Here is a 14,047-nt window from a genome sequence, read left to right on the forward strand (position 1 = left end):
TTTCTGCACAGAATGATGTTTAATCTTCCCCCCAAAGAGCCCGTTTTACACTGTGTAACATGAGTTGAGAGAAGGGAACGGAGCTGGGGAATGGAGCACAAGTGTGATGGGAGCGGCTGAGGGAGCTGGGGGGTTCAGCTGGAGAACAGGAGCTGAGGGGAGACCTTCTGATCTCTGAACTGCCTGAAAGGAGCTTGGAGCCAGGGGGGTCGGGCTCTGCTCCCCAGGAACAAGCGCCAGGAGCAGAGGAAACGGCCTCAAGTTGCGCCAGGGGAGGTTGAGGTTGGATGTGGGGAACAATTTCTTCCCCAAAGGGCTGTGGGGCATTGGAACAGGCTGCCCAGGGCAGTGCTGGAGTCACCAGCCCTGGAGGGCTGGACAGACGGACACGAGGTTCTCAGGATATGGGGCAGTGCCAGGGGCGGGTTAATGGTTGGACTCGATCTTGAAGGTCTTTTTCCATCCAAAATGATTCTCTGATCCTGCTGCTCTTAGCCCCGTGCAGCCAGCACACAGCAGCCTCCCCAAGCCCCTTCTCCCCATGAGAAGCAGCTGCCCGGTCACAGTCACTTGAGCAGTTTAAATTTCTTCAGGTGCTGGTGCACCCGCTCCTTGGGGTACGGCCGCAGCGCCAGGCAAGTGGCCACGTCCTCGGGCTGCTCGGTCCACACTTCATGGTCGATGTCGTGCTGCTTCAAGGTCTCTGCCAGCGCAGCCAACGCCGCCTCGTCCGGAGCCTGGGGGACAAATTCACAGAATCCCAGAATGTCAGGGGTTGAAGGGCCCTGGAAAGCTCATCCAGTGCAATCCCCCCGGAGCAGGAACACCCAGCTGAGGTTCCACAGGAAGGGGTCCAGGCGGGTTTGAATGTCTGCAGAGAAGGAGACTCCACAACCTCCCTGGGCAGCCTGGGCCAGGCTCTGACACCCTCATCGGGAAGAAATTTCTTCTCAAATATAAATGTAACCTCCTGTGTTCCAGTTTGCACCCACTGCCCCTTGTCCTGTCACTGGTTGTCACCCAGAAGAGCCTGGCTCCATCCTCCTGACACTGCCCCTTTCCATATTGATCCCCAGGAATGAGTCCCCACTCAGTCTCCAGTCTCTTCTCCAGCTCCAGAGCCCCAGCTCCCTCAGCCTTTCCTCCCACGGGAGATGCTCCACTCCCTTCAGCATCTTGGTGGCTGCGCTGGACTCTCTGCAGCAGTTCCCTGTCCTTCTGGAACTGAGGGGCCACAACTGGACACAAGATTCCAGGTGTGGTCTCCCCAGGGCAGACAGGGGAGGGCAGTCCCTGTACTTCACATCTCATTCTAAAGGCGTTGTATTCTTGCTGCACCACCAGCCCCTACAAGGGCTGGAAGGGCTGTGAGCCAACAGGGGTTGGAAAAACTTTCAAAATACGGTGGGTTTTCGTTTATTTTTTCCGCCTGGACAGCTGTCCTGCTCAGCCCCCCCGCCCCTCAGGGCCTCGCCGCTCCCGCCCAAAATGGCCGCCGCCACCGCCCCCTCCCTGAGCGCGGCGCTCCCGGCATGCCCCGCGCACCTCCAGCACGACGGTGCGCATGGCGCCGCCCTGCTCCAGATAGGCGCCGGTGTCGGGGTGCTGGCGGTGCGTATGCACGGCGGCCAGCGCGGCGTGACAGGCCTGTGCCACCACCGCGCCCAGCGGCCACGACAGCGGCGGCCGGGCCAGGTCCCCCCGCAGCACCACGTACTGCACCAGCGCCGCCGCCGCTCCAGGTGCCGCCATGCTGCCGTACGGCGTCCGCACAGCCTGCTGGGGGGGCGCGGCCGGAAGTCGGGAGGCAGCGCCGCCGCCATTTTGTTGTACGGCAAAACGTCCTTCCGGGGCCCGGTGAGGCGCGCAGTTCGAGCGGCGGTTGCTGTGGTGAGTGCGGAGCCGTTGGGGAACCGACCTGGGGGGGTCCTCTCAACCCCCCCGCGCTGCCCAGCTCCCCCATCGTCCCCGTCCCTCTTGGCGGAGACCACGGGGGTCGCGGCCCAGCCCGGCCCGTTCGTGTGGGAAGACCCGAGGCCTCTTGTCACCCCTCAGGGCCTCCTGTTCACCCCCCCGGGCCTCCTTTCACCCCTCAGGGCCTCCTATTCACCCCCACGAGGCCTCCTGGATAGTCCTTCGTCTTTAATCTTTTCAGTATCTTCCTGTATTAAAAAAAAAAAAAATCTAAATATGTCAATGCTTCATATAAATACATAAACCAATGCGTTACTCTTAAAATTAATGTAATTATGCAAACTTGCACTGAATAGCCTTTGTTTTTATAATTAACTACTGGTGGGACGACCAGCCGTTTAAACAAAGAAATCCATATTAAAACATGTCAATTATATTATTGCAGTTATTTGCGGATTAACAGGTGTTCGGACTCATGAACTATTTGCCCTGCAGGAATTCTCTGACAGGACATTACATTTTTAGTTTGGTGTTGGGTTTTCTCTGTGTGTGGTGTGTTTTGTTTTGTTTTGTTTTATTGAATCCTTTGGATCAGCATTTAGGTAAAACTGGAAGCCTCCTTCAGACTTTTATGTTACTACTTTTAGCATTTAGGTTACTAACCCCTCGCCCAGGGCCTCCTGTCACCCCCCCTGGACCTGTGTCACTCCCCCCCAGGGCCTCCTGTCACCCCCCAGGTCTGTGGTGGCTCATCCTTCTTGCAGAGGCCACTTAATCTTGTCCGTGCTTTCCTTATGGGGCTGATGTGAAGAAGGGGAGCTAATAGAAAATGGGGGGTTATAATGTGTCTTTTCAGTGGGATTGTCCATGTGTGGCGCCGGACAAGGTGCCAGACCTGCCTTTGGCGCTTCTCGGAGTCCTGGTGCAGCAGCAGGAGGACAAGGAAGGTTCTCAAAGGAAGAGGAAGGTCTCTGAGGAAAAGGAAAATTTCTGGAGGAAGAGGAAAGCCCCCTGAGGAAGAGGAAGGTCCCCCCGAGGAAGAGCTGTCGCTGCCCCCACATCATTTCTGCATTTCAAGTGACAGAGCCCGGCCAGGGGGGCTGACACCCGCCTGCCCACTTGCAGGAGAACGGAGAGGGAGGATGGAGGAAGGGAAAGCGCATCCACCGGAGGGTGAGCTGTGGGGTGCAGGATGTGGGACAGCCCAGTGCAAAGTGTGTCCTGCTGCAGGAGTGAACCCTGAAAGGCTGGGGGACAGAAGTGATGCCCTTGCATGTTGAGTCATGTTTGGAGTCACTCTCAGCTAATTTAGGGTGCGTTTGGTCGCTTGTTCTGCTCCTCAGGAGCTCAGCTCACTGGTGTCTGCCCTGGGGAGGCCCCATCTGCAGTTGTGGGTCCAGTTCTGGGCTCCCCAGTTGAAGAAGGACAAGGAATTACTGGAGGGAGTCCATGGGAGGGACACAAAGATGCTGAGGGGTCTGGAGCATCTTTGTGATGAGGAGACTGAGAGAGCTGGGGCTGTTGAGCTGGAGAAGAGAAGCTGAGAGGGATCTGGTGAATGGGATCAATATCTCAGGGTGGGTGTCAGAGGATGGACCAGACTCTGTTCAGTGGTGCCCAACGCCAGGGTGAGGGGCAACGGGCACAGACTGAAACCCAGGAGGCTCCATCTGAACATGAGCAGAAACTTGTTTGCTGGGAGGTGCCAGAGCCTGGCCCAGGCTGCCCAGAGCGGGTGTGGAGTCTCCTTCTCTGAGACATTCAAACCCGCCTGGACCCACCTGTGTGATCTGCTCTGGTGACCCTGCGTGAGCAGCTGGGTTGGACTGGATGATCCCCAGAGGTCCCTTCAACCACAACCAGCCTGTGGTGCTGTGTGGGGCAGTGTTTAGGGTCTGCTGTCACTCAGCCTCCCTGTTTAAAATTCCCAAAAGCTCTTTTGCCAGATGTTTGCTTGTCCTCTGCCCCTTTGAAAAGCTGTTGTAAGTGGTTTCTTTATGTACCTGCACAGAACCAGTGCAGACCATGAACAACCACAGCCTGGATTTTTGAGCATTTCGTGCTTTTTCTCGCAGGGGTGTTCGCTCACCTGGAGATGCTGGAGGCGCGGGCTCACGAGGCGGCCGTGAAGCAAGTGGCAATGGAGCAGCGGAAAGAGCAGCTGGCCAGGCTGGAAGCGAGAGTGCAGGAGCTGCGACAGTGGCGGGATGAGCTGCAGGCTAAAGTGGAGCTGCAGGAGCAGGGGGTGAGAAAAGGCTCCCGCAGAGACCTGGCTCAGAGAGGGCTCTGGTGCACTCTGGCTCTCAAAACGTGGATTTATTGAACTTATTCATGCAGAGCCAACTCCTACTTTTAACTTTTCCCTTTTTAAGTTACATACAGTCCTGGTGTCCCCTGTTTTCAGTACCGTGTAGTCCAGAAATGCTGGGTCTACATGCTTGGGGGTCGTGTGGCCGCTTCTGAATTCTTCGCTTGAGTTTTTCTCCCCTCTTCTGCTTGAAACGCTATCTCACTTTTCTCAGCGCTGTTTATTATTTCTCTGTAGCCTGAGTGCAGGTGACACATTCATGCCGGTGATTTCTGATCTCTCTTCTGCCTTTTGTAGCAACATGGGCAAGAAGGAGTTGTGACAGATCCAGTGCAGCACAGTGCTCAGGCTGTTTTAGAGTGGAAGATAAGAAAAGTTAAGTCCACGCTGCAGGTCTTTTACCTCACAGGTAACATCTCGAGATTCGTGTGCGCTCTGCCAACGGCTGCGTTTCTGGGGTGCTAAATTTAGGAAAATGAGCCTGATGTGAAGCACGATGGTTTTAAACTAAAAGAGAGGAAATTCAGGCCAGATGGAAGGAAGAAATTGTTTGTGCTGAGGGTGGTGAGAGCCTGGCCCAGGTTGGGCAGAGAGGTGGTGGATGAACCATCCCTGGAGACATCCCAGGCCAGGCTGGACGAGGCTCTGAGCAACCTGAGCTGGTGAAGATGTCCTGCTTGTGGCACAGGGGGAACTGGATGAGCTTTTAAGGTCCCTTCAACCCAAACTATTCTGGGATTCTGTGATTCCCTGTTAATGCTGCTGTTGTGCCTTGAGCCTTTAGAGTCTCAAAACGTTGGAATAACCATAACCTTGTAATGCCCTGCCTTTCACAGGAGGCCTCTGGGATGTTGCAGGATCTATTATTTACTGAACTGTATCATTCTGCTGAGGCCAAACCTCCAATCGTGGGGTCAGTTTTGGGCCTCTTGCTACGGGGAAGGCCTTGAGGTGCTGGAGCAAGTTGAGAGAAGGGAACGGAGATGGAGAGGGGCTGGAGCACAAGTGTGATGGGAGCGGCTGAGGGACCTGGGGGGTTCAGCTGGAGAACAGGAGCTGAGGGGAGACCTTCTGATCTCTGAACTGCCTGAAAGGAGCTTGGAGCCAGGGGGGTCGGGCTCTGCTGCCCAGGAACAAGCGCCAGGAGCAGAGGAAACGGCCTCAAGTTGCACCAGGGGAGGCTGAGGTTGGATCTGGGAACAATTTCTTCCCCAAAGGGCTGTGGGGCATTGGAACAGGCTGCCCAGGGCAGTGCTGGAGTCACCATCCCTGGAGGGCTGGACAGACGGACATGAGGTTCTCAGGACATGGGGCAGTGCCAGGGGTGGGTTATGGTTGGACTGGATGATCTTGAGAATCTCTTCCAACCAAAATGATTCTGTGATTCTCTGATGAGAGAAGCACTGAGTAAACCCTCTCTCTCCCCAAGGGATCAGTGGGAAGCTGAGCAAGCAGGGCGTGTGTTTCTGCATCAGCACGGCTTACGAGGGCACCTACTTGGATTCCTACTACCTGGACCTGCTCACCGAGCCAGAAGTGCGGATTCACCGCCACTCCATCCCCACCTTCATCCCCATGGAGCAGATCGCCAAGAAGTACTTGCAGACAGACATCAGGCGCTTCTTGTCTGTCCTGTCCGACCACCTGAACGCTTACGTAAGGAGGAGGTACCAGGCAGACCAGTTACAGGTAGGGGTGGCTGTAATGACGCTGTTCACCGTTCTTTTCCCTTTGATGTACCAAGCGTTACGAGTGTCTGAAGTGCTGGGGGAAATCTGGGCTGTTTTCTCTCTTTGGAGCACCCACAGTTCTGCTTTTTTAGAACTTCACACATTATTGTGTGACTATGAACTCAGCTGTCTGTCCTGTCAATTATCACCTACTTGGATGTCTTGCTCGTTAAAAATTTACTGCCAAACGCAAAGCTGTCCTCCTCTCCAGAGGTCCCTCAGCTGGAATGTAGTAAAAAGCTGCTGGAGCATGTGGCTTAAGATGTGCCCAGGCATTATTTTATTTGACAGTCTTTCCCACACAGCCACCCCGGAGTGTATAGACATGCTGGGCTGGAGCTCAGCGAGCTCCTACTCCTACCCTGCTATTCTCTCTTCTTAACTTCAATGTGTTTGTCCCTCCAGGAGCACTTTTCAGATCAGATAGAAGGAACCATGCAAAGAAACTCCTTGTGTAACTTGTTGGTCTTTAATTACAACCCGTCAAGTAAAAGCGAGACCTTTCCGTTCAACGCGAGGCTGCTTTACGGAGATCTCTGCTGCAGCCTCCCCACTGAAGTTGTCGTTTCCTGCGCACGTAAGTGGATGGTGTGGGGTGAACAGACCGTCCTGTCACTCTGCAGGTGGACAGGGTTTCTTTCTTGTTGAGTTCAGGGACAGAAGGGAGCGAGCTGTCATTTCTGTGAGAGAAAAGATGGTAGAACGGGCTGTGAGAGATCAGTGCTGGGTCTTGAAGTGGTTGTGACTCATCAAATCACAGGATGGTTTGGGTGGGAAGGGACCTTCCCAGCTCCCCCAGTGCCAGCCCTGCCATGAGCAGGGACATCTTCACCAGCTCAGGTTGCTCAGAGCCCGTCCAGCCTGGCCTGGGATGTCTCCAGGGATGGTTCATCCACCACCTCTCTGCCCAACCTGGGCCAGGCTCTCACCACCCTCAGGGCAACAATTTCTCCCTCATATCCAGCCTGAATCTCCTTCCTTTAGTTTAAAACCATCACCCCTTGTCCTGTCACTACAGGAGCAGAGGGGCACAATCCCCCCAACCCTGCTGCTCACGCTGCTGGGGACGCAGCCCAGGACACGGGTGGGTTCTGGGCTACCAGCGCACATGGCCGGGTCATGGCCGATCTCTCACCCCAGCACCCAAAGTCCTTCTCCTGGGGGCTTTTTATGGCCTTGTCGGGCATTGGAACAGGCTGCCCAGGGCAGTGCTGGAGTCACCAGCCCTGGAGGGTTGGACAGACAGACATGAGGTTCTCAGGACATGGGGCAGTGTCAGGGGTGGGGTAACGGTTGAACTTGATGACCTTGAGGGTCTCTTCCAACCAAAATGATTCTGTGATTGTAAATTTCAGTTCTTTTCTGAGCTCAGGGAGCAGCTGCATGGCTGAGGCTCCCACGTTACTGTCCTCACCCTTCAGCTGTGGGTGTTTCTTAAGGCTCTTGTGCTTTCCACAGCCATCAAATCCCAGGATGCACAGGGAGGAGAGAGAAGGGTTATAAGAAAAAAACCTGCATGGTGAGGGTGAGCGCAGGACTCCCGAGGGATGAAAGAGAAGCGAACAGTTGTACGTACGCTGGCAAAATGGTGTTTCTTTCCCTTTTAACCATCGCTTTGTCTCCAGCGGACGCTCCCGCAGCCCTCGCAGAGATGGCAGCAGCGCACTCGGACCTGTTTCGCCGCCTGGCCCTGCACAAAGCATTCGGCTCCTTTGGCAGCGCGGGGGAACACGTGGATGGAGCTCAGTGACTGCCCAGCCTTTGGAAACGCATCTCCCCAACCTCGACAGGCAAATATTCTCTCTTGGCCTCTTTGGATCTTGAAATGGATGTTTTCCTGAGGCTTTGGGGTGTCTGTTGCAGGGAATCTCTCCTCGGTGCTGTGCTGCTTCGCTTGTTGGAGCTCCCATCTCCACAGCTGCAGGAAACATCACGTGGCCGAAATCAGAAACTGTATTTAAACTGCAAAATCTCAGTGTTTTGAGGACAACAGTTTATAGATCAGCACGGTGCACCTCAAAAAAGAGGGGAGCGAGCGGAATAATCTGTGCCCTACGGCCATAAAGGACTTTGTGTCAGAAGCTGGAAGCGGCCGAGGGACAGAAGTGACATTGAACTTTCCAGAAAGTGTCACCCCTGCGTTTCCTTCCCTTCAGGCATGGGGCAGCTTTGCTGCCAGCCCATCCTGCTTCAAGTCTGGCTCAGATCTTTAAAAACTTGCTGGTTTGTAATAGTCCTTCAATGACTTGTTCATTAAATCAAATACAAGTTACTGAAATTGTGGTGTTTAAAAAAAAAATCTGTTTTCTTTCAGCCTTATAATGTGGTTGAGTAGAATAGAATGGGGTTTAAATTACAATGTATTTATAATGGGGTTTAAATGACAGTATTTTCTCCTGTCTTATTTTTAAGCCGATCCCACGTGTGATAAAGCAACAGGGCAAACACTTTATAATTTTTTAAATTATTTCTGTGGTCGTTAGAGCTTCTTGAGCTTCTTGTCAAGCTTGGACAACCTGTTTAAATGTAACCTCTGCCTTTCCAGCGTAGCGGTTCCACCTGTGCTCCAACCAGAGGCCTTTTCATCATCCCGCATCACTTTTAATTCTGTGGTTGTGTTTTCTTCCATGAAAAAAGTATTTGGAAAGCGGAAAACGTGGTGCCTGGCCTAACAGCAGGCAGAGCTTGCAGAGCGCAGGTTTATGTGTAAGTCCTCGCCTAACTTTGGGCAGAGCCAAGACCTTGCCGTTGGGTGAAGGTCTGGGCCAGGCTTTTGGGGGGAATTCAGTGGAAAATGGGCACTTAGGCTGCTGAAGCGCCACAGCTTGTCACTGAGGCAGCTGTCACAAAGCCAGGCTTAACCCAGGTGTTGGGCTCACCCCCCTGGTTGTGTGGGACAGAGGGAGGCAGGTCTGGGATTCAAGACTCCAGCATCACTCTGGGCTCCTCTGGATGCTGCTTGATGTGGATTTTATTTCCTTCCACCTGGCGCCGTGGGGATTAAATTCCCATATCACTCATGTCGCCGGTCCCAAAACCCCACATCCCCTCGCATGGGGGGTCAAACCCCTCTCACCACATCCACCCCCCACCCCAAACAAACCAGGCGCAAAATCTGGCTGTAAAATTCAGCTGCTTCTATTCAAGCAATTAGCGGCGTAATTACACTCTGAGGGTTCCAGCGTTCCCCCTGGGCCCTGGGGCCATCGGGTTTTACACCCCCGTCCCCTCCTGGGCTGGTCCCTGCTCCTCCATCAAGTGACAGTAAGTGACAGCAGCGTCCGGACGAGCGCGGGGAGGGAAGAGGCACAGTTAAAAATATAAATGTCCATCTGTATCTTATATATATATATTTATATATCTGAAATACACAATATTGGTTCTTTTTTTCTTCCAAGGCAGCGCTGCAATCTCCCTGTCCCCCATTTACCTACAGTGCTTTGTGACGAGGATGAACTTGGTACCAAGAGCAAAACCCCGGATGATGCTCCTGCTTCGGAGCTCCTGGCGCGCAGGAGCGATGTGGTGGCTTCCCAGCCAGCCCTGAGTTTGGATCTCCTCATGCCGAGCGCATGATGGCCGGGGGCGGTCCATGATGCTACTTTAATGTCCATGCTGTCCCCTCGATGGTGTCACCACCTGCCTGGTGAAGCCTGGGACACCCAGGGACATGCAATGTGTCCCCAGCCCCACGTCTGCGAGCTTGTGCGTGAGCGTGACCATTCAAAGAATCCCACCGAGCCTTGTGTCCCCCTCCTGCGACGGAGCGAATCCCCCAGGAGAAACCTCCAGCGCGCGAAGGGGTTGGTGTCTCGCGGTTGGTGTCTCCAGGTTGGTTTCAGGTCTGGACTGCGGTGGGATGGACGTTCCCCGGCACCGTGTGTCCCCCCGGCTCGGTGCCAGGAGGTGGTGGCCGTGGTGGCAGGTGGGCGCGGGACCCTCACTCACGAGCTGTCCACCACCTGGTGGGGCAGGGTGACGGAGGAGCCGTTGAGGAAGGAGCCCTGCTTCTCCCGGCCCTTCAGGAAGAAGGTGAGCAGCTCCCCTTTGCCCTTGACGTAGATGGCTCCCCGGCGCACGAAGCGGAACCCATATTCCTTCAGGATGAGGTGAGTCTCCTCCACCACCTGCGGGGACAAGGTGACATGGTGGTTGGCTGTGGGGGTGCTCACCTGGCACATGACATGGGGAGCAGGGCCCCCCATGTGCTGCTCAGACAACAGGTCTGCCCCCCAGACTGGCTCCCACCCCATTGTTTTGGGGTGCTCCTCCTTGAGCATCACCTTGCACCATCTCCAGCTTGCAGGAGCCCCTCAACCAGCTCCAACCCCTCTGTGTGCTCCTGCCAGCACCTTCCCCCTCCCACCCAAACCAGCGGTGTTCTGAGGGCTCCAGCCCCCCCCAAGCTGTACCCATGTCTGACCAGATGTGAATTGTTTGCGCTGAGGGTGGTGAGAGCCTGGCCCAGGTTGGCCAGAGAGGTGGTGGATGAACCATCCCTGGAGACATCCCAGGCCAGGCTGGACGGGGCTCTGAGCAACCTGAGCTGGTGAAGATGTCCCTGCTCATGGCAGGGGTGGCACTGGGGGAGCTGGGAAGGACCCTTCAACCCAAACCATCTTGTGATTCCATGATGGGTCCCCCTTGTCACCCCACCTGTATGTTCCCCATCACGCCGGTGGACTCCATCCTGCTGGCCACGTTCACCGTGTTGCCCCAGATGTCGTAGTGCGGCTTGCGGGCGCCGATGACACCCGCCAGCACGGCCCCCTTGTTCATGCCTGTGCAAGATGGGGAGTGGACGTCACCTCCATGACTGGTGACACAGATGGGACATCCTGGGCTGCAGGAGAGTCCGTTCCAGGGGTTGGGGCAATGAGGTCCCACCCCAGCCCGGCTGCTGCCCAGTGTCCCAGTGCTGGTGGGGAAGGTGGGACAAGGGACACCAAGGCAGAACCTGCCCCACCCTCCCAGACTTGCCTATGCGGAGCATGAAGTTGTTGAAGGACTGGTAGTTGATGTTCATCAGCGTCACCTTCATGGCCAAGGCAAAGTCAGCCAGGTCGGCCAAGTGCTGCCAGCGCTCCTTATCTGAGAGGGTCTCCTTCTGCAAGGGCAGCACTGGTCAGCTCTGCACCCCCTTTGCCCATTGTCCCCCCCGAGCACAGGGGCCTCTCACCTTGGTGCTGTAGCCGTTGGCGTTGGCATCGGGGGTCACTCCAGAAGCGGCCATGTAGGTGCTGCCGATGGTTTTGATTTTGGTGATGCACCGGAACTGGGGTTCATCCAGGAGCTGAGTTGTGGAGAGAAGACCCTCAGGCACCCCAGGGCCATGGTGGGTCCTTCTGCCCCCAGAAGAGAAGGTCTAGCCAAGCCTCATGCCATCCCCGTGGCCAGCTCCATCCCGACTCACCGCGTCGAAGTCGGAAATGATCTCGTTGAGGAACCGCAGGCACTCGATGCCCCCGTTGTTGATGCTCTCCTCTGTGTAGAAGTCGGCAAAGTTGGGGAGGGAGGCAAACATGACGCCGATCTCATCGTAGGACTGGCTGTACAGCTCCTGGGGATGGGAGGGACAGTGGCCGTGAGCTGGGGACATGTCCACGCATGACACCAGCACCTCCAGCAAACCCAAACCCTCCCGTGAAACCATCATCCCTTGGCATGTGTGAAAACATGAGGGTGCTCTTCAGCCTCACCTTGCATGGCCAACATATCATCTTCATCCAACCAAAGGTGCTCAGCCAGAACCTATGGCAAAGCCTCCAGATCCAGAGGACTCCCCACCCAAAGAAATGGGGGTAAACATCCCCCTGCCAGGTGCTCCTCACCTCATCCCGCTTCTTGGAGCCCAGGAAGTGCCGGGCCACGTGCTCAGGCAGCATGTTGGTGACAAGGGCCTCATTCCAGCGCCGCATCTCATAGACCCGCTCCTTCTGGTCGTGGACATCGATCTTCCAGAGGAAGAGGGTCCTGGCCAGCTTCTCCACCTGGGGATGGGGGGGGACACGGCTGCAGCCCCAGTTCCCACCCACCGGTGGGTCCCCTTGAGCACTGGGGGCATTCCAGTCACCATGGGTCCAGTTTGGGCTTGGGGACAACCTGGGGGAAGGCTCTGGGACAAGATGAAGCCCTAACTGGGGATATGAGACCTGCTCCGAGGTGCATACAGGACCCTCATGGGGCACGCATGGACCTTGGGGCCACCCCTAACCATGGGGGTGGGACCGAGGTGTCCCCTGCACTGCTGTGGTTCTGGAGAGCCCCTGGGTGGCCTTCCTTGGAGAAGAGCTGGAGATGCTGTTGTCTGCCTTGGAGCTTGCAAGAAAGAAGGGGCTGAGGGTGAAGACACAGAAGGGAGGGACCTTCCCGGGGCCAGGGCATCACTCACGTGGCGAGAGAAGTAGTAGAAGCTGAGCATCACGATGAAGATCATCACCGTCATGGAGTATTTGGAGGGGACCAGTGAGGACCTGCCAGCAGAAGGAGAGAGGTGTGGGTGGGTGGTGGCCATGGCTGTGACCCCTAACCCTGTGCCCACCCCCCTGCCACCCCTTACACGCTTTGCTGGCCACGGCGGCGGTCGTACTGGTCAAAGATATACTCCCAAGTGTAGATGTTGACGGTGCCGGTGGCCCCGGTGATGAGCACCATGAGGGTCAGCTTGACCATGTGGCTGACCTGCACCAGCATGATGGTGGCGACCAAGGCCAGCAGCGCGATGTAGCTGTAGTACTTGGGCTGCTCCCCACAGCCACCCGGCCACGGTGGCCCCATCGTCATGTTGCTTGTCCCACCATGGTCCTGCCAGCAGCTGAGCTGGGGGCACGAGGGCAGCGTGAGGAGGGGGACGTGGGGATATGGGTCACCTCTCCCTGGGCTGCATGGCCACCCAAAGGGACAGGGTGCTTTGCAGAGCAGGACAAGGTGACCCGACCTGAATTTCCACCCTGTAGTGCAGCCCAGCTAATTAATTGCTTTAATGATCAACTCTGGGCTGCTTGCATGGAGGCTGGAGCTGGCTCAGCCCCGCTGGTAGCTCACCATGTCCACGATGTCGGCCGTGGTGACGATGACGATGGCGGCCATGGCCCAGGTGTTGCGTGCCCAGCGGGTCCTGTCAATCCAGGTGGAGAAGGCCACGAGTTTTTTGGGGAAGACCTGCAAGGAGAGGAGGGTGGGGAGGGGTTCGCCCAGGCAGGACACAGCCATGAGCCACCACAATGACCCATCACCACGAGCGGTGAGCCCGTCCCGTCTCACCCGGGGGAAGATGGCAGCCAAGGAGCAGAGGGTGAGGATGAGCAACAGGACCTCCCCCACCACGAAGGTCACGTAGTTGGCCACCAACCTGCCAAAAAGCCCAAGAGGGGACAGGTTTGAAGCCCAGCAGGGCCATGGGACCACCATCCCCCACCAGGTCCCTGCTGTACCAGGGGTCAATGAAGACCTCCACCAAGGCGGTGAAGAAAAGGACAACGCAGGAGCAGCTGAAGGCAGCTCCGCTCTGCTTCTCCTTCTCCACCGAGTAGCGCGTCTCCATTTCGGGGTCGATGAAGCGCATGGAGAGCCGGAAGGTGCTCTTGCCCTTCAGCCTGTTGGTGACACAGCCCATCAGTGCCCGGTGGCAGCAGGGACCTGCCGAGCCGCGCCGCCGGCCGCGTGACTCACGCCTGGATGGACTCGCGCTCCAGCAAAGCTTCGTTGAGTAGCTTGTTGAGCTCCTGCTCGTTCTGCGAGGCGTCCATCACCCGCTCGGCCAGGTCCCGCAGGCGCAGCCGCCGCCGAGGGTTGGGGAAGGAGGGGTTCACCGCCTGTACCCACACAACAAGGTGTCAACCAGACCACGCCAGCAGCGGTGGGATGTCCAACCACCCCAGCGTGGCCACCAAATGCAGGTGAGATGCGCTTTGCACGGGCTGTACCTCGCCATCCTCCTCCCCGCTCTCCAGGGTGCCCCTCACCCTGGCGTCAGGCTCCTCGGACTCCTCGGGGCTGAGGCTGCCGTTGAGTTCCTTGGTGTTGACCAACGGTGGGGAACCACCATGGGAAGAGGTCAGCGACAGCTTCTGCAAGGCGGGAGGCGGTGGGTGGC

At 56.5% G+C, this 14,047-nt stretch overlaps 3 protein-coding genes across 3 annotated transcripts in view; 1 reads left to right on the plus strand and 2 right to left on the minus strand.

Annotated features, from left to right (window-relative positions):
- Window positions 1-1,782, minus strand: PTRHD1 (peptidyl-tRNA hydrolase domain containing 1). Its single transcript, XM_065834710.2, has 2 exons — window positions 1,546-1,782; window positions 1-737 (listed from the first exon to the last, which is right to left on the minus strand). The coding sequence occupies exons 1-2, from the start codon at window positions 1,750-1,752 to the stop codon at window positions 567-569; spliced, it is 378 nt and encodes a 125-aa protein (XP_065690782.1). The 5' UTR covers window positions 1,753-1,782; the 3' UTR covers window positions 1-566.
- On the plus strand, window positions 1,698-8,224 carry CENPO (centromere protein O). The gene is made up of 7 exons (XM_065834709.2): window positions 1,698-1,890; window positions 2,771-3,087; window positions 3,990-4,159; window positions 4,520-4,631; window positions 5,652-5,911; window positions 6,358-6,529; window positions 7,578-8,224. Exons 2-7 carry the CDS (start codon window positions 3,057-3,059, stop codon window positions 7,700-7,702), a joined length of 870 nt encoding a protein of 289 aa, XP_065690781.2. The 5' UTR covers window positions 1,698-1,890; window positions 2,771-3,056; the 3' UTR covers window positions 7,703-8,224.
- Window positions 6,400-14,047, minus strand: part of ADCY3 (adenylate cyclase 3) — a 24,038-nt gene continuing 16,390 nt past the window's right edge. The window contains exons 9-22 of the mRNA XM_065834707.2: window positions 13,878-14,021; window positions 13,624-13,766; window positions 13,386-13,547; window positions 13,216-13,303; window positions 12,997-13,113; window positions 12,512-12,771; window positions 12,344-12,425; window positions 11,784-11,942; window positions 11,366-11,512; window positions 11,132-11,245; window positions 10,933-11,059; window positions 10,609-10,733; window positions 7,529-10,079; window positions 6,400-6,632 (exon numbers count right to left, since the gene is read on the minus strand). Of these exons, the coding sequence (XP_065690779.2) occupies window positions 9,897-10,079; window positions 10,609-10,733; window positions 10,933-11,059; window positions 11,132-11,245; window positions 11,366-11,512; window positions 11,784-11,942; window positions 12,344-12,425; window positions 12,512-12,771; window positions 12,997-13,113; window positions 13,216-13,303; window positions 13,386-13,547; window positions 13,624-13,766; window positions 13,878-14,021 (1,851 nt within the window). The 3' untranslated portion in view covers window positions 6,400-6,632; window positions 7,529-9,896. The remainder of the gene's footprint in view (window positions 6,633-7,528; window positions 10,080-10,608; window positions 10,734-10,932; window positions 11,060-11,131; window positions 11,246-11,365; window positions 11,513-11,783; window positions 11,943-12,343; window positions 12,426-12,511; window positions 12,772-12,996; window positions 13,114-13,215; window positions 13,304-13,385; window positions 13,548-13,623; window positions 13,767-13,877; window positions 14,022-14,047) is intronic.

Source organism: Patagioenas fasciata, chromosome 3, assembly GCF_037038585.1.
Source record: "Patagioenas fasciata isolate bPatFas1 chromosome 3, bPatFas1.hap1, whole genome shotgun sequence".
Lineage (NCBI taxonomy): Eukaryota > Metazoa > Chordata > Aves > Columbiformes > Columbidae > Patagioenas > Patagioenas fasciata.